The 21,262-nt window shown below is 35.1% G+C and overlaps 3 protein-coding genes across 11 annotated transcripts in view; 1 reads left to right on the top strand and 2 right to left on the bottom strand.

Annotated features, from left to right (window-relative positions):
- LOC106181521 (uncharacterized) overlaps nucleotides 1-11,261 on the bottom strand; it is a 31,608-nt gene extending 20,347 nt beyond the window's left edge. The window contains exons 1-2 of one of the 3 annotated variants that reach the window (XM_013565931.2): nucleotides 11,099-11,261; nucleotides 6,287-6,403 (exon numbers count right to left, since the gene is read on the bottom strand). In XM_013565931.2, coding sequence (XP_013421385.2) covers nucleotides 6,287-6,323 — 37 coding nt within the window. In that variant the 5' untranslated portion in view covers nucleotides 6,324-6,403; nucleotides 11,099-11,261. Of the gene's footprint in view, nucleotides 1-6,286; nucleotides 6,404-8,279; nucleotides 8,303-8,379; nucleotides 8,403-11,098 lie in introns of those variants that run through there. The other 2 variants (XM_013565929.3, XM_013565928.2) reach the window with 2 other exon arrangements.
- Nucleotides 817-3,219, bottom strand: LOC106166949 (uncharacterized). 2 transcript variants are annotated; one of them, XM_013545614.2, is made up of 5 exons: nucleotides 3,031-3,219; nucleotides 1,918-2,041; nucleotides 1,583-1,687; nucleotides 1,370-1,474; nucleotides 817-1,151 (listed from the first exon to the last, which is right to left on the bottom strand). In XM_013545614.2, the coding sequence occupies exons 2-5, from the start codon at nucleotides 2,039-2,041 to the stop codon at nucleotides 1,015-1,017; spliced, it is 471 nt and encodes a 156-aa protein (XP_013401068.2). In that variant the 5' UTR covers nucleotides 3,031-3,219; the 3' UTR covers nucleotides 817-1,014. The 2 variants fall into 2 exon arrangements, with proteins under 2 accessions (XP_013401068.2, XP_086859137.1); XM_087003011.1 differs by having other exon boundaries at nucleotides 1,978-2,041.
- LOC106181496 (zinc finger protein DPF3-like) lies at nucleotides 9,524-21,056 on the top strand. Of its 6 annotated transcripts, none has more exons than XM_087003003.1 (10): nucleotides 9,524-9,674; nucleotides 11,945-12,123; nucleotides 12,469-12,588; nucleotides 13,662-13,897; nucleotides 14,493-14,580; nucleotides 15,145-15,264; nucleotides 17,963-18,115; nucleotides 18,641-18,753; nucleotides 19,364-19,445; nucleotides 19,896-21,056. In XM_087003003.1, the coding sequence occupies exons 1-10, from the start codon at nucleotides 9,607-9,609 to the stop codon at nucleotides 19,970-19,972; spliced, it is 1,236 nt and encodes a 411-aa protein (XP_086859129.1). In that variant the 5' UTR covers nucleotides 9,524-9,606; the 3' UTR covers nucleotides 19,973-21,056. The 6 variants fall into 6 exon arrangements, with proteins under 6 accessions (XP_086859129.1, XP_086859127.1, XP_086859131.1 ...); XM_087003001.1 differs by having other exon boundaries at nucleotides 9,527-9,674; nucleotides 15,145-15,279; XM_087003004.1 differs by lacking the exon at nucleotides 9,524-9,674 and adding an exon at nucleotides 11,288-11,476 and having other exon boundaries at nucleotides 15,145-15,279.
- The last annotated feature ends 206 nt before the right edge of the window (nucleotides 21,057-21,262 follow it).

Raw genomic sequence — 21,262 nt, 5'->3', positions numbered from 1 at the left:
TGGACCTTATGTACATGTTCATACGTCTTTATATTACCATTAGAGGGAACTCTTTTCGAAGAAAACTCTTGGAAAAGTACCAACAGATCACAAAAACTACTCTGAAAGAAAAGGGGCTAAGAAAATCTCTTAAGAATAAATCATCTTCAAAATGAGTCAAATTGGGAACATGAAGTATTTGTGAAGTGATGTGAACAGTATATATATACGTCAAATGTAGAAAGTTATATTTTAGTGCATTTTAAGAGATTACTTGACATTAGAATATTACTGTTTGTATCCGAGGTGGAAATTATTTAGGGCGTGTTAAGTAGATGATTTGTTAGTAAATAGTTACTGTATCTTGTAAAGGAAATTCTTTAGCACTCTTTTTACACTCAACTCAGATTTCTTGTGTAATTTGATAGATTGAATAGACATTGGGTTTTTCTGTTGCGTTGTACTGTCATTTAACTGTCTAAGAGATCCAAATTTCACAATGAATGCATTGATCATAGAAATAAAATAAATGCTATTATACCACAACAACAGCGGTTAATCAAATTATTCTGAAATCTATGCTTGCCATCACTTTGTGTGTTCTCCATAGATGTCTGCACTCTGTAATAATCTCTTAAGAAAATACTACAAAAAGAAAACTTTTAGAAAAAAAATCAGGGACTAACTTTGAATGTCAGAATGAATTCACAAACCATTGGTTAGCACGGGTTAATTGTCCTTTACCCCAGGAAAAGCCATTTTTTGGCCAAAATGAACAGTTAATATCCCTTGAAAGTTCTCTCTCCCCCTAAACACCAAGTGAAAAAAATCCAGATGTACAGTTCAAATAAGTTTATTAAACGAATTCACTTGTTCATGCAATTCATCACTGTAATTTCCCAATAAGATGCAGCCTGTTAAATGTAACCTGTACACATTTACTTATCTAAGTTTATCAACAAATTGAAACCCCAAAAAACTTCAAAACATTTCATTTATGATCAACAAAATTGTCACCACAACACCATTTATCTATTAATCATGGCTTATAGAGTTAAAAAAAAAAAAGAACACCATCTTGTAAAGATGCACTTTACATGGACCCTTCATGAAGTGCCAATCCCCAGTGGCACAGGTTTGCAGACTGTCAAAAAATGTTGGTATACTGGACCCTAAATGAAAAATGAAAATATGTGTTATTGGAAACAATAAAATTTATAAAGGTGTCACTGGAAAATTCTATAGAATATCCTTAAATATAAAACTATTTAAATGGCACCTTAAGATTATTCATAAGTGAACTAATGTAACTGACTAACACTTCATGAATTTCATGTTGTAGGGAACAAAGTAGATGAAAACGAAGCAATTCATTGTATAAGATTCTCACCATGTGACTGTTGAGTCTCTGAGTTGTCAGAAGAAACATCCTTCAGGCTGCTTAAAGACATGTCATCCTCAGGTTCACTAGATTGTTGACTTGACACTGCACATTCTGCATAAGAAAGGAACATTTAGAACTCCAGTTTTAAAAATACCAAATAAATTAATGTTAACCACTTTATTAATTAAAATAAACCAATCCATTGTATCAATCACTTACCATTTGACTGTTGAGTCTCTGAGTTGTCAGAAGAAACATCTTTCAGACTGCTCAAAGGCATGTCATCCTCAGAGTCAATGAACTGTTGACGTGACACGACACATTCTGCATAAGAAAGAAACATTTAGAACTCCAGTTTTAATAATAATCATAAATAACTTAATGTTACAGGCATCTAAGATGATAATAATAATATACACCACATTCACAGCATTCCAAAATTAAAGACTCTGGTTGCAAGCTGGCAGATTAAATAAGAATATAACAGCAACATTTTGTTTCATTTATAAAATTCACCTGGTTATTTGTATAATACACAATGCAAAAACCTTTACCACTGTTGTCATTTGTCCTTGGATACGTAGTTGTGTCTTTGGAAATCTTTGCTGATTTACCATATTTCTTGGCCTGGGCATTCTTAACCTTCTTGCCTATCTTCTTTCTCTTTTTAATTGGCATCTGAGGAAAGAAATATGTATTACTATGTACCCGACCAGTCAGTGTTATACTAACTCTGGACCACATTGTTAAAAAATAAATAACATATATGTTTTTATGAAGAAAAAGGTCATGTTTTTTACCATCCAGCCAGGTTGACATTAGAGTGATTAGGCAATTTAAGTCCTTGATATCTCTGGAATAAAAACTCTAATCCACTAATATCCATTGTAACGTCTTTTGTCCCAAAACATACAATATAGATGCAGGTTTAAAATGAGACATATCAGTTATATTTGTGTGCATTTGTATCTAAAAGAAGGGGTCCGCGGCGTTACATCGTTCGGCCATGTTGAATTTAGAGTGATTAGGCAATTTAAGTCCTTGATATCTCTGGAATAAAAACTCTAATCCACTAATATCCATCGTAACGTCTTTTGTCCCAAAACATACAATATAGATGCAGGTTTAAAATGAGACATATCAGTTATAATTGTGTGCATTTGTATCTAAAAGAAGGGGCCCGCGGCGTTACATCGTTCGGCCATGTTGAATTTAGAGTGATTAGGCAATTTAAGTCCTTGATATCTCTGGAATAAAAACTCTAATACACTAATATCCATCGTAACGTCTTTTGTTATAAAACGTACAATATAGATGTGGGTTTAAAATTAGCAAGCCAGTCCCATGTAAAGTTTTTTTGTATAGGTAAACTACCTCCCAGAACTATCGCTCCGCCATTATTGGCGTTGGGGGCACTATTTCTACGCTCTTTTTACAATCCAACTTATTTCGTTTCCCACATTACAAGGTGTTGCCATATCAAAACTGTACTCCGAATAACTCTGCATTGACAAATATTCGGAAAGTGCATCCGCCAAATAACAACGAGAGCGTAAACATGCACGGCAGTGTAAATTTGCCCGCCATCTTTGCAAATCTAACGGACGGGGATATTGAAATTGATATTACTGTCTATTGAAGCTACAAACTGCAATATAAATACTCACGGTGCTTCACTGCATATTCCTTAATCAGCTCCTCTTGTCTTTTGACGAAATTCTCCGGATACAATGAAAAAAACGCGACTAAAGCGGGACCTTCGTTTCACTCTGCCGTAGACAAGCTACCTGGTCATTTGAAAACGAGGCTCGCCGTACCAACCCGAAGGCATCATGAGACACGCGCCGCGGGAGACTCCCTTTGAAGTTTGAGCCACTGTCTTATCCTCTTTATTTTGGATCCTAGTCTGAAATGATCAAGACAAGATAAATTTTTGCACTAACAATTTCTGCTCAACTGAAATGATCAAGAGAAGATAAATTTTTGTACAAACAATTCCAACTCATCTGAAATGATCAAGACAAGATAAATTTTTGTGCAAACAATTCCAACTCATTCGAAATGATCAAGACATGTTAAATTTTTGTACTAACAATTCAGGCTCACCTAAAATGATCAAGACACCAGTAAAGATACATCTCTGTACAAGCAGCTACCCACTGAGGGGTTGACAAGTGTAAATATATCTCACTGTGAGACTGCTGATATGTCAACTACTGCTCTTCTTACAATAGGGTTGTTTGAAAAACTTAAGACTAAGAGTCCATTCCCATAAATATAGATCGATCCATCTCGATTGACCTAAATCCCTAGAGGTTCACGCTAAACTGATGTCAGCTGAGCACGGTAGTTAATTACCCCCTTACAGCTTTTAGTAGGCAGGACAGATGCTTAATTAGCCAGCTAAGCTGCCAGTAATCTAGTGAGACTCCCCACAGGGATAGATCGATCTAAAATCTGTGGAAATGGGGTGTAAGTAAAGTACTATGCTTTAGGTTGGGGGAAGGGGGCTAAAAGGCCATATCTCTGAAAATTTCTGCCTGAAAATTTCAGCAATACTGTACGTACAATTATTACCAATTGCTTGCTTTCAGTCTATCTCTTTCAAAGTGTTTCTGTCTTTTACAGCTGCAGTTAAACTAATTTGCTTTCAGTCTATCTCTTTCAAAGTGTTTCTGTCTTTTACAGCTGCAGTTAAACTAATAACTATTCAGCCACACAACAAAATGGATGTTATATACTCTGATAAAAATTAATTGAAATTTGTTCATGCAATTACAAGCTTTAACTAAAATTCATCCCAGGATTAGTGAAATTTTTTAATTCATACAGTCATAACAGCAAAAGCAGAATTTAATTTTTTTTCCAAACTGAATATAGTCAAGTAAGAGACCTTGTAGAGAGGTCACTGCTAATACCAGCAGCAAGGCAATATTTTTCAATTTAAAATGGAGGTGATGATTGGTGCATATTCTGTGGAGAAGTGAAGTGAAGTAACAGCTGTAGCATTGCATTGGGAAAGCTGCATGAATAACATACTAAGAAATCTGTGTAGTACCTACAATGTCTTACACATATATATACACACACAGTTATTCACTGTACGTACATATAACTACTATACACTTTAGCTGCTGTCTTGCACAACATTCCTCAATCCCTTTAATTTATTCAACCATTTGAATGGTTCAATAATTCGAAACATGACATAAGCTATATAATTTCAGTAAGTCAAGCAAAAAACAGTTATCTAACATTATTCTAGCTGTGTCCAATGTTGAAGCTAGCACATAGGACAGGAAAGAAACTGTTCACTGATGCCTAAAAACACACCCTGTATGGTAGCAGTGACCCAGTGGTAGTAATGTGGACTCAAGTAACCAATCTGTTTATTCAATACTGATTCCATCTAAGAACTACAGGACAATGGCTGTCACCTTTCCCACATGACCTAAACAACTGGTCACAATGTGATATTGGGTAGTATATACAGTATGGGGCTGGGAGGTGAATTACAATGTGTATCACTGCCAAGGGTGTGTGTGTGTGTGTGTGTGTGTGTGTGTGTGTCTGTGAGAGAGAGAGAGAGATTGGGGTCAATAAAAGGACATTATGATGTAGTAAGAACCTGCAGGCCAACCCCACTTCTTAATTCCAATTTTAATTAGCTTTGAAATTTTTGTATATTTTTTCAAAGTTCAATAGAGGCTGTGGCAGTCTGCAAAGAAAACATCGTCAAAGAAATTACAAAAAACTTCATTACAGCCGAGACCAATATTACATAAATCTACTAGTACTATTGAATACCCTTTTTTGTATTGAACAACAAATGACTGTTATTTAGGCTATTAGGTCAAAACTTAAATGTGTAATAGATGTAGTTGTATTTAGTGAAGTTTCCTGGAACATGGCGAACTGTTCTTGAGAGACGAAAATTCAGTGGCCAATGTATCTTTTACTTCACCTGGGACCATAACCACAAGAATGTGTATACATTTTACTATAATAAAACCTAAAATTCTACCCTTATGTGATCTGTCAATAATTAGGTCAGAGTTAAAGAAACAAGGGTACTAATAGAATAACAGTAAACCCTTGTTACCTTCATAGGGACAAATATCCACCCTTTACAATATGTCCTTTCTGAAATATTTACAATAGTGAACTGCATTGTGGTGTGTACTGTGTAGGATTTAAATGACTGTGTACATAAATTTAAATAGCATTAGATTTAAGTGGTTATTGATAGAAAGCTATATATGACATCAAGACGGCTATAATCCCGAGGCCACCCTTACGTCAAATGACCAGAAATATCATGATTGTAACAATTTACATGAACATAACAATGTATGCTGTTACCCCTACATAATCTGGTATAATATTCTGTACTTCATTGACTTATGCCAAATATAGTCACTGACAGTAGTGTTCTAAAGATTGGCTGTTGTGTCTAAACACCTTAAATATTTCTATTTTTCTACTACTAAATATCTATGTACAGAGTATGTCATTTTTATTTTTTGGGTCACTCTTAATTTTTTTTTTTTTTTCAAAATTGCTTAATGATAAATTTTCACTAAATCAAGGGTAAGTTAGACAAAAAAATTTAAATACTTTCTTAACTTATAATATTGATCATCTTTAGTCAAAGTTATATTCTTATATCTTTCACATATTAAAATAATGCTTTTACTGTTTTTAGACTTTTTTATCATTTTGTGGAAGGTATTTGATATGGAAAATTTGAGCTAAATATTGTCTGAAAAAATCTGATATCTAATCTGATTATTTTGCTTTTAAGAATTTTTTACTTAGAAAGCTGCAATTACTAAAACAACTTAACTTGACCCTAGGTAACAAAATGACCAGAGAGAGAGAGAGAGAGAGAGAGAGAGAGAGAGAGAGAGAGAGACTTCATACCTTTCAGATCATCATCTTGAGGCTCAGGTGAATCCATGTTGTATGTTATCACTGCTTCTTAACTGATGTGTTTCTTCCTCATTTTACTCTCTCCCCCACCTTATCCTGCTTACAGGTCTGAAAGTACAAACAATCAATTATATTACAATTATATTACCTCAACTTAGGGTATATTGTCCAGATTGTCATTTTACTAGAGTATACATGTATATATACCACTAAATACAGTAATTGTACCAAGTTTGTAGATATAACACCTTAACAGCAGGTGCTGGCAATGGCTCCCCACCAGTTCACTGTGATGTCTTATCTCCAGAAGTCCCCCAGGCAATGAGAGAGTGGCACCACCATCTAGAACTCTGTCACATATCTATTGTTACTCTTGGTATGCTGCCATTAATATGTGTCATTTATGTTTCCTGCTTTCAAGGACTGCCAGCAGCCACTGTACAACCAAAGTGTTTTATAATTCTGTGCAGGTTGAAGGTATATATGACAAATGCTACTGTGGCAAGACACAGAATACACAATTATCAACCTAGTATTATATACATAATACAAGAGTTTTATACCTAGAACTGAAGATATAAGTATCATCACCCTTGAATTCAGTATCACATTTCATACACGTTTATGAACGATATTCTAAAGGAATTAATTTAATAATTGTCTAGACTAATTTTAGTGAATCTCATCAGTGTCTGGTTATTATGAGGTATAAATGTGCTATATGTCGCACCTTATTGATTAGAGCTATAGAACAATGGCAGCAGTGATTAGTCACTGCTCATAAAAAATGTATGGTTTATCATCACAACAGACCAGCCCCATGCCAGGGGGGGGGGGGGCAAGGGGGGAGGTGTGAAATATACTAACTGACCATTTCAATGTACACCAAATGACCCTAGTGGTCACATAATATTGATAGATGATAATTTCAATACATTATGTGAAGTCCTATGCTTCCACGCCTGAAAGTTCATTTTAAAATTCCTGCAAAGGTTTCAGAATGAAAACTTGAAGTTACAGTATATTTGCTGAAATTGGACTGGGGTTGAAATTTTTACAATAACCCAAAATTGGTAGTTTGTCCATATATAAAATGAATTATCTATTGTAAACATTTATAAATACCTATAAAAATACTGGTTTACCACACAAAATGTCAGCTGGTAACACTTGTGTAACCTTATGGAAGAGTGCAAACTATTTGACTGATAGGAGAGTTGAGACTATAACTAAATGCAGTTGAGAATTCACTGAATATTGTTGCTAACACAAACAAACCCTCCCAGGTCAAGTGAAACCATGTATTCTAGGGATGAAAGTCTACAATCTACATCTACATGGACACAGCTCTGTAATTTACCAGGCAAGATGTAAAGATGAGAGGATTTTTCAAAACTTTTAACGAAAGCTGCTTTGGCAAATAACCTTTTAAAAAATTAAATTTCACTGTATTTGCACAACATATTAGCTTATGATAATTTATTATTTTTCCTCAAGTTAAGGGATATAAATACTATTAAAGACACAATTTCCCAAACAAATTTCTGTCACACAGAAACCAAAATGACCAAAAACCTATACATGTACTAGTATAACCAAAATTTACATTAAACACTTACAGTACAGCTTTCTGAGGAGTGGATGAAAATATAGCTCTAAGCTAGCTCTATCAGTATGGAGTGTGTAGAGAATTAAATACAAGCATTACAATTACTGACGGCTCAGTTCTACATCACAGATTTTGGAAACCTTTCATCCATTATTCACCAGCAACAATATCATGTTCTTCCCTGTACTGCAGTTATCACTCTGCTGAACTGTGACTTCTACTTCACAACACAAAACATTATCTCCTGAACTTGATATACCTACCAAATGACATTTATATCTATGAACTGTTCCCTTACTCATTTGTTGAACTTGACATTCTAAATCTTTCCAAACAATAAATTCAGATCAAACATTTCAACTTTCATCTACCTACCAGTACAATATAAATATGAACACTTCATTCTACATTTACTCATGAAATTAATACCACTCTCTGATAATAAACTCTGACCGAATAACTGAAAACCTTTTACCTGCATAACGCATACAAAATTCTTTGCACAAAGTGTCAGTAGCCCCTCTTTTCAGACTGTGAAGTGAAGCAGTAAGAATTAGGTTTAGCTGTTGTCCTATGGCTTATGACTGCAGCCACTTACTGTCAACGTGGGAGAAACTACTGAATTTACCGCTGCTCTAGGCTTGTTGACTCAAACAGGTAATGGGACGTTAATGAATAAAATAAACAAAGAAAATGTCCGTTAATATCTGCAAGTTACCTGAATTTTAGCGAACATTCCAGCTACCTGAACTAAGCATCCCAGGGAATTAGTACATTACTTGGTTGGAGGTTTTTTAGAAGGCAGATTATGTCTTCAAGAAAATCTTGCTGACAAAATGACTTATGGCAATTATGTAATTTATGTATTTAGTTATTATAAACTAAGTGTCAGAGGTATTTAAAATATAATGCAATTTTCTTCCTCCTTTGCAAGAATAACAAATATAGTACATCGCTGGATGAAAACATTCTTTTATTTCCTAAAATTTATTTTTTGTTTTTTCAAGAAGTCCTATTATTCTGGCAAGTAGATAATGAGCTACAGTGTCTCCTTAATTGTAAACTTCCAATGCTCTACAGAGCTGGAAATCCCCTTTACACCAAGGTCCCTTCTTGACACTCTCTCCACTGAAACAATTTAGGAGAAGCTTAAATCAGATTTTCTCTTGGAGTAATTCCATTATAGCAGCCAGCAAATTCTGTTATAAAACCAAGGCAGGTGATGTTGGGAATGTTTATTAAGTTAAACAAGAGCAATAAACACCCTAGTTTTGTCGCAGCTCGGCTCTCTCTACACCCTAAACTGTTCACCCTGAGTTTCACAGCCTAGATTTCAGTCTACCTCTAGAATACAGGCAAACTTTCCTATTATGTCTCCTCTGCAGCCAATTACACCAGTTACTCCAGCCAATTCAAACTATATGTTCAAGGTTAATGCAGTCACCAACAAAATCACATTTGGATGTGGATTTCATGAGTTTTTACACAGACCTTTGACTAGTTCATATCTCAAGTGTTCAATACAGCTTGCTGGCAGGTTTCAGCTGGGACTGGCACTGGCACACAGAATGAGGGAGACAGAAAACCAGGCAAACTAGGGGTCAAGTTAGAGCCACCAGCTAATCTCTTCTTTACAAGGTTTATGCAACCTCCCATCCCTAAGTTGTGAAGACAATTTCTAAGCTAAATACCAAATATACCTATGCAAATAGCCAGGGTATACACTGGAGAGGTACAGCAAGGAGGGCAAGGCACTAACATGGAGGGCAGGTAAGTGTTAGAACATCACATCTTAATGTACAGGTTCTATATAGTACCACCAGCTTTGGTCTGAGGAACATATTCCTGAACTTAGGTCTTCACGCATGCCTTGCAAAGGTGAATTTCTTAGCTTCCTTAGAACTGGGCTACCATTATTTTTTGCTGTTCTTCTTTGACTGCCAACACATGGTGTCTGCACCATTACTCTGCATTACTTTGACTGCACTGCACTTTCTATGTGATCCAGTATGTTGTTCAATTTATTATTGATAACAGAAGAAGGCAGTTTATTTCTATACTGAAACATTAATTTTTTCTTGTTAGGATGAACAACTTAATTTGTTCATTGATGTATTTTGTAATTTTTTCTATTATTCCATTTCAAGTTTTTCATAATTTTTCTAGAATTTAGCATTAAAATATGATAGTCGGCTTTATTCATAAGACAGCAACCTTTTCACTTCAGCATTTAAAACCCGATTTCTACTAAAACTCTAACCACCCAGACTCTCTCAATTAACCTCAATCATTTACTGCAATTACATCAAATCAGTGCTAAATTGTTAAAATACCATTACATTTTTTTAAAATTATCCTCACACATTTTTAATTTTTCTTTATCAATTATTACTATTAAATTTCTATTATCATTATTATTCCTTTCTGCCAATTAAATGATTAAAAATAATAAACAAAAGGTAAAGTATTATCATTAAGCACCACTTGAAAATTGAAATTATAATATTGAGAATAATCCACATCCAATTTTAATCAGATATGTACGCGACTCTATAATTTATTTTTACATACTATACATTCCGCACTGTTTAAAATGTTTAGGAATTCAGAAATTGCTTCTTTAAGAGTTTTATTTATCATGTTTCATTTGATGAAATGTGCACCAGAAAATTTTGCATTCTGTTTTTTCCCCATTCAAAAGTAGAAAAATGCTCCCCTTCAATATATCACATTGACCCAAAAAAAAGCCAATATGTTCAAATTTGTAAGTGGTCCTTTGGGGAAAATACCACAATCTGTTGTTTTCTCAAGGGAAATTTATTACCTCAATGAAACATCATTTATGTAATATAATGGCTGCAATTATCAATTTAAATCAATTCAAAATAAATTTAATTTTTAATTTGAAATATACCCTGTATTCAGCCATAAAAAAAAAGACAATGACAACTGACATGAAGATCTCAATCATTTCTACCGTGTAAGGATTTCATGACAGTCAGTATATATAAGTACCTCATCCTGTGACATAACGCCAAGCTCAGCTGTTAAACTACAACGTAGCACTGTGTGTGTACGTTGTTCTGGAGCAGCAGTAGTCGGTTTTCTATCAACCTGTTTCACAGATCAAATTTCACCCAAAATATGCCCAGAGTAAATCTAACATCAAATTCATGTTTAAATAAAATACAAACCTTGATATAATTCCGTTCCTTATTTTTTCCCGTTACTTCAATTGCAGAATAATCCAATTGCCTTTAAAAAGTTTGTTTGACATAAAACTCAACGAACATGTCTCATTGTTTGGGTAGCAGAATGAAATATCGCGCTGCTCGAGTCTCGCGAGAAGAACCTTGTGACGCGAGGTGGCACTACTAAACAAGATAATGTATGATGATTGCGGTTAATATAAAAAAAGAAGTTGCCAATTTTCCCCAAAAAATCCTTCAAATATACATTCATAATTATACATAGACAAAATCAGTATTCTAATGGCAGATATTTGAAACACTGTCTTGATCATTAGACTATCTTGCAAATATGGCTACTCCTGCACGAAACAAAGGTTCCAGGTATAGATGTCTTTAATGTTCGTTTTTCGCTGTAGTCATGACATGTGATTGGTAAAAGTATGAGTTTTTCACATTATACCATAAGCATGATCAGTTGGGTTTTTCAATTGTTCTTATTTTGACTATTTTTAAAGGGAAACACCGAATACCCAATGCCACTCATCACCTCATGAATAAAAATATCTTTTATCCAATTATGAGTTATTTCTGAGTCAATTTGCTATATCATTATATTGTTAGTAGTATGCATTTTAGGGGTGTTGTTTGTTGTTTATGTTGTCTAATTTGATAACTGAAACAGCCGTTCAGTGTCATTTCACATTTAAGCCATACGCCTCTGTAAAGACTTGTAAAGTAAAGAGAGTCATATATTGCAATGCTGCATGTAAATTATAAATGTGCGGTATACAGCATTGCAACCTGCACATCAATGCCACATGCGCCTCACATGGTTTTGTTGTATTTCAGTTTGCCTGTGGTTCCGTTGTCCCCAGAGCAGTTGTACAAGGAGGCCATAGAAAATGCTGCCAGTTACAACAGCAGATTGTATTTGGAAAGTCAGATGCGACTGCCATATGTTGACTCCAATACTGCAGTGGCACAAAGACATAGTAATCTATGGGTCAGTTACAGACAGAGAATGCCAGGTAGGGTGCCTGTGTAGTAATCTATGGGTCAGTTACAGACAGAGAATGCCAGGTAAGGTGCCTGTGTAGTAATCTATAGGTCAGTTAGAGACAGAGAATGCCAGGTAAGGTGCCTGTGTAGTAATCTATGGGTCAGTTACAGACAGAGAATGCCAGGTAGGGTGCCTGTGTAGTCAAGAAAATGTGGAAGATGTCATCTTTAACTTTTAAAATTATATAAGAGAAATTGTCAGGGCTTAATGATTTTTAAATTTTCAATGTAATTATAAGAATTAAGAGCCTTGAGATCTCATAATTTGAATATGATTTTGATATAATGAAAACTCTGTGATGCTGTGATTTCAGGGACCCGTGCTGGCCAGATCTATTCATACCCTGCCAAACGGTGGAGGAAGAAAAAGCGAGCTGTGCCTCTGGAAGAAATCAGTATTACCAAGGCCACAGACATAGAGACTGGAGAAGCAGGTGGGTTTTATTGTTAAATCAGTATTACCAAGGTCACAGACATAGAGACTGGAGAAGCAGGTAGGTTTTATTGTTAAATCAGTATTACCAAGGTCACAGACATAGAGACTGGAGAAGCAGGTGGGTTTTATTGTTAAATCAGTATTACCAAGGTCACAGACATAGAGACTGGAGAAGCAGGTGGGTTTTATTGTTAAATCAGTATTACCAAGGTCACAGACATAGAGACTGGAGAAGCAGGTGGGTTTTATTGTTAAATCAGTATTACCAAGGTCACAGACATAGAGACTGGAGAAGCAGGTGGGTTTTATTGTTAAATCAGTATTACCAAGGTCACAGACATAGAGACTGGAGAAGCAGGTGGGTTTTATTGTTAAATCAGTATTACCAAGGTCACAGACATAGAGACTGGAGAAGCAGGTGGGTTTTATTGTTAAATCAGTATTACCAAGGTCACAGACATAGAGACTGGAGAAGCAGGTGGGTTTTATTGTTAAATCAGTATTACCAAGGTCACAGACATAGAGACTGGAGAAGCAGGTGGGTTTTATTGTTAAATCAGTATTACCAAGGTCACAGACTTAGAGACTGGAGAAGCAGGTGGGTTTTACAGTTAAAACAGATAAAGCTGTTATTAATATGAAAAACTTTAATCCCTGGCAAACTGTTTTCCTATGCCTTCAGTGGCTAATTGCATCTATGTCTTAGATGGTAAGGATTTCTAGCATGTATAATAATCATCATCAGTGTGTCAGGCCTGGTGCAGGCAGCAACAATCATGGTCCTCCAGTTAACTCTTTTTTCAGTCGATTGGATGAGCTCATTATTGTACACGTGTTGATTTGTTGCGATAATGATATGCATTTAGAGTCTAAAGTCCAATTATGTTCAGTGGACTTAACAATAGAAAATATAGAAAACAAAAGGCTAGAAAGAATAGAAAATAAAACGCTAGTAAAAGAAAAGGAAAGATTGATTAAAAAGCATAAATTTAAATAAAGTAGAATTAATGATGAATGATATGTCCTCTCTGACTGTTACTTATAATTTATTATAATTATTATATTTGCCAGATATGCACCAGATCAGTACTATAGAGAACCCAGCAGCCAGGAAAGATGAAGATGAGAACTCTAGCTCCAATGTGCATACAGCCAGCTCTGACTTTGTGTCTACAGACATTGCCCTGAAGGAGACATGGTATGATGACTATGAGGAGATCAGTGAACCACCAGATGCTGGAGAGATTGACAACCAATCTGATTATAGTGACTATGAAGAGACCTATGTGAAAAAGAAGAAGAAAAAGGTTTTTAATGCTTTTGATTTTGTTGTTATAGGAAGTAAAGGAATCTGATTAATTCAGCAAATAAAATGAGTTTGACAAATGTCGTATTTGTGACTCTAGGACAGTTTCCTCCCAGGCAATCTCTTCCTCCCTCTCCCCAGTAATTGTCCTGCTACCATATTTGTATCCAGTCTCTCAGATTTCTTTGAACTATCTAAAATGAGAAAGGAATAACTCTTTTATTAGGTATGATGAAATATCTTGTACTTGCTTATTTTTATTCTAACAGAAATTTTGGCAGGTTTTCTGTTTAATTTGGGATGTATTTTCTGAGTACACTACAACTTGTTTAGTATTATATCTGCTAGCAATCAGTTTGACAGAGGCGGCGGGGTTGTCTTTTTAGTGTCTTCCTTTCCATAATTACAATATAAGTGGCTGGCATAACACAACACCGCTCTCATATAAGCAACTAGCATGGTTTGAAATTGGTTTCCTATGGTGATTTAACTGTACTGGGTGGGCCAACAAGATGGTACTTAGAGACAGGTTTTAGTCAGTTCTGTTTATCCAGTACTATAACTGATCTAAACTCCTTGGTTTTGTTTACTTGCAGAAAGGAGGGCCTGGTAGAGGGCGTGGCAGAAAACCTCACGCTGAGACCATGAAGGATGATGACGTTGAAAAGCCATATTCTTGCGACAGTAAGCAAGCTTTGCCTTTTATGTCCTGCAGTATACTAGTTGTTGTCATATGCATTGAGTGTCTTGTTTTTTTTTAATCTTTTGTATAGATTTTAGCTTCTCCTTTTTGATTTAACCATTTGAATTTATTTAGATATTGAAAATTTACATTCTAATTTCTGGTAATTTGTTCAGATCACCATGTGCATGACATTTGAATGTTGTTTAGAAGCTATACATTTGGACCAGCCAGAGCTTGGATTTTGAAAGAGCAAATTCTTAATTTTGCACATTGTATGGTTTTTAGTGATTAGTGTATATTAAAAAGAGAAGGTAATAAATAAAAACATTTTTGATGTAATATTTTTTCAACTTTTGTGCAGAAGGGGTGAGAAACAGGTAGAAAACATTGTTGTCAGTAAAACTATATAAAGGTGTCAAGTTAACTGTCATGTCACGAAATTTAAAAAACCTTGGCATGTCAACAAGTCATTAAAAAGAAAAGTGGTGGGGAGACATTATTTTTTGATAACAGTCCATAATCAATTATTTTTATACCTACACAAGCCTCCTGTGAATTTTCAGTGTGTTCAGCGCGTTACAAGACGCGGCCTGGACTGACCTATCACCTGACTCACTTCCATAACAGCAGTTTGGAGGACGAACACACACAGTCGCCCAAGAGCTCGTCATTCAATGATGAGGGTACAGAGACTGCTCGTTAGTCCTATATCACTTTATATACTCCACTGCAGTGCTTTGGATATTATGCCTTCTTTTCTGCGCTTTCTTAATGCTTTGATCATGTGCTTTTTACATGCATGCCTTGCTTCAGAAGTTAATTGCATATGTGTATGTGAACGGGGGAGGGGGGGGGGGGTCCCCAGGATTTGGGGCACAGGAAGTCCAGTAGGTGAATCTGTAATTTTATCACCAATTTACAGGGAGTTCAACCTAAGCAACCCAATTCCCCAACCCATCATTTCCCAGAAATTTCTTAAGCCGTACAGCCATCTTTTTGAAAATATAGGCCATCTTTAAAGGCCATTGGTCATCCTAATGACGGCTGGGCGGCTTTCTGGGGGAAAACCTTGATGTGAACTCAGGCAGAATGTAGGATGGAGTTCAAGTAAAATGGAAGACAATAAGCATGCTGTCCATCTATATACATGTGTATATGTTTTGCCATCATATTGAATGTTTTAGCTAAAATACATTTTCTCTCCTTGAAATTATAATCCAAATCAAATGGTATATTTGTATTTTTGCTAGAAGCATTGACAACCTTATACTGTTGAAGTAATTACATGTAATTGCGCACAGAATTTCAGGACAATTTACTCATATTTTAAATCATTAAAACCCTTTAAATATTTTTTAAACATTGGACTTATTAGTGTAAATCAGCAAAAGTATAAACAATTTCAATTCATATTCCTCTTCCTGCTGTGCATGTCCAAAATACAAATGTTTGGGAACCGATTCCTTCTTTTTGCTTCTTAATTGCATATCAAAACATTTGCACTCTTTCTTTCTGTTGATTTGTCTCTATGCATTGCACTGTAGACTTGTGCATCTTTTTTGAGGGACCATCTAAAAAATCACATGGTTTCTGTACATTAATGTTGGATAGTCACTGAAATCCAGCCTTTGGATGTCATTGCCTTTGGGGGTGGGGGTGGGGGTGTTAATGTCCTAGCCATAACAGCCTATATTTTATCAAGACAGGTTATATCAGTTAAAATTCCACACACATTGTAAAAGATTCCACAATATGATAGTAACAGCGAGTTGCCATGTCACTCTAACTCATTCTACTATTTCTCAAGCTTTTTCTATTTCTAACTGCAGTTTGTCTAATGCAGGTTAAACTGTGGATGTAAATGGCTCTCCTTAAAGAATGCTATGTTGGTTCCTAACATGGAAAATGCAATTTGTAAAAATATTACAGTTTCAGTCCGTCTGTTTTTAATAATGTGATGTGTTTTCTCGATGAGAACTATCTTTAATGGCCATATATTAGCAGATGGTGTAACTGAATTGCTTGAAATAGAATGAGTTGGTCTGGGCAAATGTTATGATTGGTTTTATTTTCAATGGATTTTATTGTGCAGGGTGTTTGTATCAGGAATCGTCTTTTTCCAATTACTCTGATACTACACAGTTGTACATGGCTGTTATTTTTTAGAAATACTTTGCCAAGAGTTTTGTATCATGAATTTGAAATAACTCTCATTCTAAATTTGTACATGACTGATTTGACAGAAATATTTTACAAGTTTGGAGTTTTTTGCATGTTGGTATCTTTGGTGATCATTTACTGACTGTCATGGCTTCATGCATTTGACTGATTTCTCACAAACTGAATATTTACCACTGTTTAAAAGGACCTGGATTTGCAGAAACCATGTGAGTTCATTAGATGACTGCTAAGTGACAGTTTTACAGTAGTAAGTGCAGTCAGGTCATTTCCATTGTCAACATCATTTCAGTCCTGTCATCTCTTGTTTACACACTTTCTTGTCTATGTCCATTTTTTATTCATGATTATAGTTGTTATTGTCTTGTGTCATCACTAAAATGTACATTTCTTGCATGTTAGGAATGTTAGTAAAATTTAATGAGGTTTAGGCGCAGCAATGATTCAAAACACTTCCATATTTTCTTGTCTTTATTATTATGTACAAACATTTTTTTATGATTTTGACATTGGGCACCCTAAACTTCCACAGTATAACATAAAAGGCACATGCGCTTCTATTTTAATTTCTTATATAGGACATGGTACAGACTATATGTATTTGTTCAGTAGTTGTAATATTTTCACTTCTTTGCAATATCATGGGCTTCTTACAGATTTGGAAAACTTTGGCCAACTGATGAAAGTTATAACAGGAACTTATGGATTATACCTTTTTTTTCTAATATAATGTATAACCTTAATATACACAACTAAACAGCTGCATAACATAGGGTTTTGCTTGTAGAGGTATAACTTACAAGTTAGACTGCTATACAATATTGTTTATCTGCTTCTTATCATGTTTGTTTTCATTCAGAAAGCTTGTCCGATTTACATAAAGCTGACCTTTGTTGCCTTACAATATTTGCTTGATTTTTGCCCAATTTTATGCCCATAACAATGTGAAGCATGAAGTATTTTTATACAACTGAATTGATAGCAACTTTCAATAATTCAGTGATGTCAGTTTGAAGGTAATAAACTAGTAGAAATTAATTTTTAAACAAGTGTACTGGAAAGGTAAGCTTAACAAACCACATGTTATATTTTCATAGATATTTGGTGTTGGATATGTGATCCTAGACATGAAACATCTTGAAAAGCTATTGAGATGGTTTATTTTTGTTTTACTCAAATTTTTGTGACCTGGTTTTCTTCCAGCTGGAACTAGCACTGCCCCGTCAGGTACAAAATCTGGCCGCCACAAGAACTCCCCAAACAACTACTGTGACTTCTGTCTGGGCGATGAAACGTTCAACAAGAAAACCAAGGTGTCGGAGGAGCTGGTATCGTGTGCCGACTGTGGCAGATCAGGTAAGAAGACTGGTCTAGGGACATATGTCTTTTATAATACATACAGGAGCGTAAATATATCAGGGTGTAGCCGAGATATAATAAACCCCTGTATGTGTGTAAGCAAAAAAACAAGTGAAATTATCCTATTGTTTATAGTGCCAGCTGTGAGATAAGCAAGGATGAGATTTTTCCGACTATCGGCAGATCTCTGACTTTTTGGGAGCCAAAAATATCATTGGCCTAAGTGGCCCCTGAACCCTTTGCCATATTTTCTGGCTTTTTCACCAAATGGCAGTCTCATACCCCCAAAAAGTTATGTACTTCCTTCTTTAGAAAGGAAAAACATTAGTTGCGTTATTAGTGTCAAATTAAAAATTGAAATAATCAAATGTACATGTAATTCACGTTTTAGTTTTATTGTGGTCTTAAGACCAACTTGTTTTATGCTTTAGCTTTCTTTCATACATTACTTTAAGGGATTTGAGAAAAAAGTCTTCTTCGACAAAAGCTAAGATGATCAATTTTGATTGTTCAATCTTTCAGGCCATCCAACCTGTCTTCAGTTTACAGAGAATATGATAGTGTCAGTAAAGAAGTATCCCTGGCAGTGTATAGAGTGCAAGTCCTGTGGTTTATGTGGTACATCTGATAATGATGTAAGTGTTTGTGGTTTATGTGGTACATCTGATAATGATGTAAGTGTTTGTGGTTTATGTGGTACATCTGATAATGATGTAAGTGTTTGTGGTTTATGTGGTACATCTGATAATGATGTAAGTGTTTGTGGTTTATGTGGTACATCTGATAATGATGTAAGTGTTTGTGGTTTATGTGGTACATCTGATAATGATGTAAGTGTTTGTGGTTTATGTGGTACATCTGATAATGATGTAAGTGTTTGTGGTTTATGTGGTACATCTGATAATGATGTAAGTGTTTGTGCTTGAGACACAAAGTTTTAAAGCACTGAGCAATAACTTGAAAATAAGACTTTATGCTTAGACTCCCCAGATTTTATAATGGCTTGAATGGTGTAAGTAGTAGTGTAGTAGTGGTGTAGGACTTCTTTATTCATCTGTTTTGGTATCTGTCCTGTTGTTGTCCTGTCCCACTTGTTTCAATAATGAAATTGAATTTAATATTTGTTCTGAGTGAGGAAACTTTTGCTTCGTTTCAAAGTTTAAATGCTCATGTTTTTATTTGATCATTACTTTCTTTTTCTTATGTTACTTATTCATAGTATATCTCATTTGTTAATTATTCCAGGATCAACTCCTGTTTTGTGACGACTGTGACAGAGGCTATCACATGTACTGCCTATCACCCCCTCTATCTGAACCTCCAGAGGGTAAGCAACATTGCCAAAACTTATGTACTTTTAAAAATTATGAGAATTCTTCTGGTAGTGCAATGCCAGTATGAAAGGATTAACAATAGGCATTCATTTTTAGTGGACATGGTTAGTTGGAGATGGAAGAATAAACTTGCATGGAATGTTAAGATCTTACAGAACTTATAGAGACCAATGTTTTAAATCAGCAGTCACATGCATTACGTTTTCCATCAGATTGATAAACCATTTCTGAGTAGAAATAGTACAAAAGAAAGCTGTGTATTGAGAAATTTAAGATAAAATGACAAATACCACACAAATAGTGCATTCAGCGAGTGAAATACATCAGTTCACTATCATTACGAACAATCAGCTTACAATCCCAAATCTAAATGACCTTTATTTGCTTCTAAAATACTTATGTTTAAAATAAATCACTGAGATAATGTTATGTGTTCATTCCAGGGAGCTGGAGTTGTCACCTGTGTATTGAAGAGTTCCATGCTGGTAAACCCCCTGCTTGTATGGCTGCACCACGATAGTCACAGTGACAGCGGAACAGTTTAAATAGCGTCTTCTGCCAAGTGTCACTTTGAAACACCAAGAATCCATGTCTTGTGGACTGTTTTGTGCTAAGGAAGTGGTGCACTCTGAAAATATCATGTTTTGTGGTTTATTAATCAACATCAAATATTTCCATAGGGACTGGCTGGGAAGAAATGAAATTTATTTTCTATACTTTCTTACTTTATTAGAAGTAATTTAAAGCAATCATGGTGCTGTAGAAATCTGATAGCAATGAACTTATTGTCCCAGCAACCACAAACATGGCTTCCAGTCAGCTTTAGCAGGTATGAGGTTGTTCCAATTTAGGGAGTGTTCTGACAGAACTCTGGAACCAGGGACCGCAGCCTTGTATCTGTATCTGGGATAACATATGACAACTGCAAACTGAAGTCTTACTTCAGATTTACCAAAATTAATCATTAAAATGTACTGTATATATTATATACTAGACTTGTAATGTTGAGCAGTTAGTGAGTAGTAAGAACACACTGTGAATGTTTATATCTAAACATTTTAAGTCAAAGAAATCAAAATGAATGTTTATGTATTCATGTTACAGTCATTAGATACTCATTAAAATAAGCTTTTGTAACATTTAATCATGGGGTCATTTATCGGGTAACTTTTTTTACTGCTTCATGTTTTGTATAAAAAGTCTGTAGTCATAGTTCTTTTAGTTCTCCACAGAATATGCCCAACTTATAAGTCATCCATCATTTTGTGCACCATATTTTGTAAATGTGTAATTGCTTTGTGCAATGTAAATCTTTGAATTTGAACAAGTTCCAAAAACTTGAGAGAAAAATATTGTACACAAGATTATGAACAAAATTTCTAATAATGAGCAAACCCAAAGAATGGGAGATTTGTTGGTGTAACTGAATGTTTTAATTAACCAATTTACAATTTCTCTGAAAAATTTTCTAGTGAATATTGCTACGTTTATTTCTACATCCAAATTATTGTTCATAATCTCTCCTATTGGGCAAGAGCCTGGGTAAGTGTAGGAAGATACACTCTGTATACTGTGTAGACAATAAAGCTTGTTGTCATTGTTAAGACTGAAAGGGTGGTTGTTATTGTAGCACAGGTCACTGTGACTTGTTCATGGATGTAGTTCACCCATAGGAAACAGCTCTCCAGTTTCAGTGCTGCCATCTGGTGGTTGATGTCTAGCTAGACCATTGGTTAAACACAGATCACGTGTGGAACAATCCAGCTGCTCTCGACGTACTTGTAACCATTTGGTCAGACAACTGACTTGA

The sequence above is a fragment of the Lingula anatina genome, chromosome 2, assembly GCF_051362555.1.
Source record: "Lingula anatina isolate TDL-2025a chromosome 2, LinAna3.0, whole genome shotgun sequence".
Classification (NCBI taxonomy): domain Eukaryota; kingdom Metazoa; phylum Brachiopoda; class Lingulata; order Lingulida; family Lingulidae; genus Lingula; species Lingula anatina.
The sequence above is the reverse complement of the archived record's forward strand: the minus strand, read 5'-3'. Positions and strand labels throughout refer to the sequence as shown.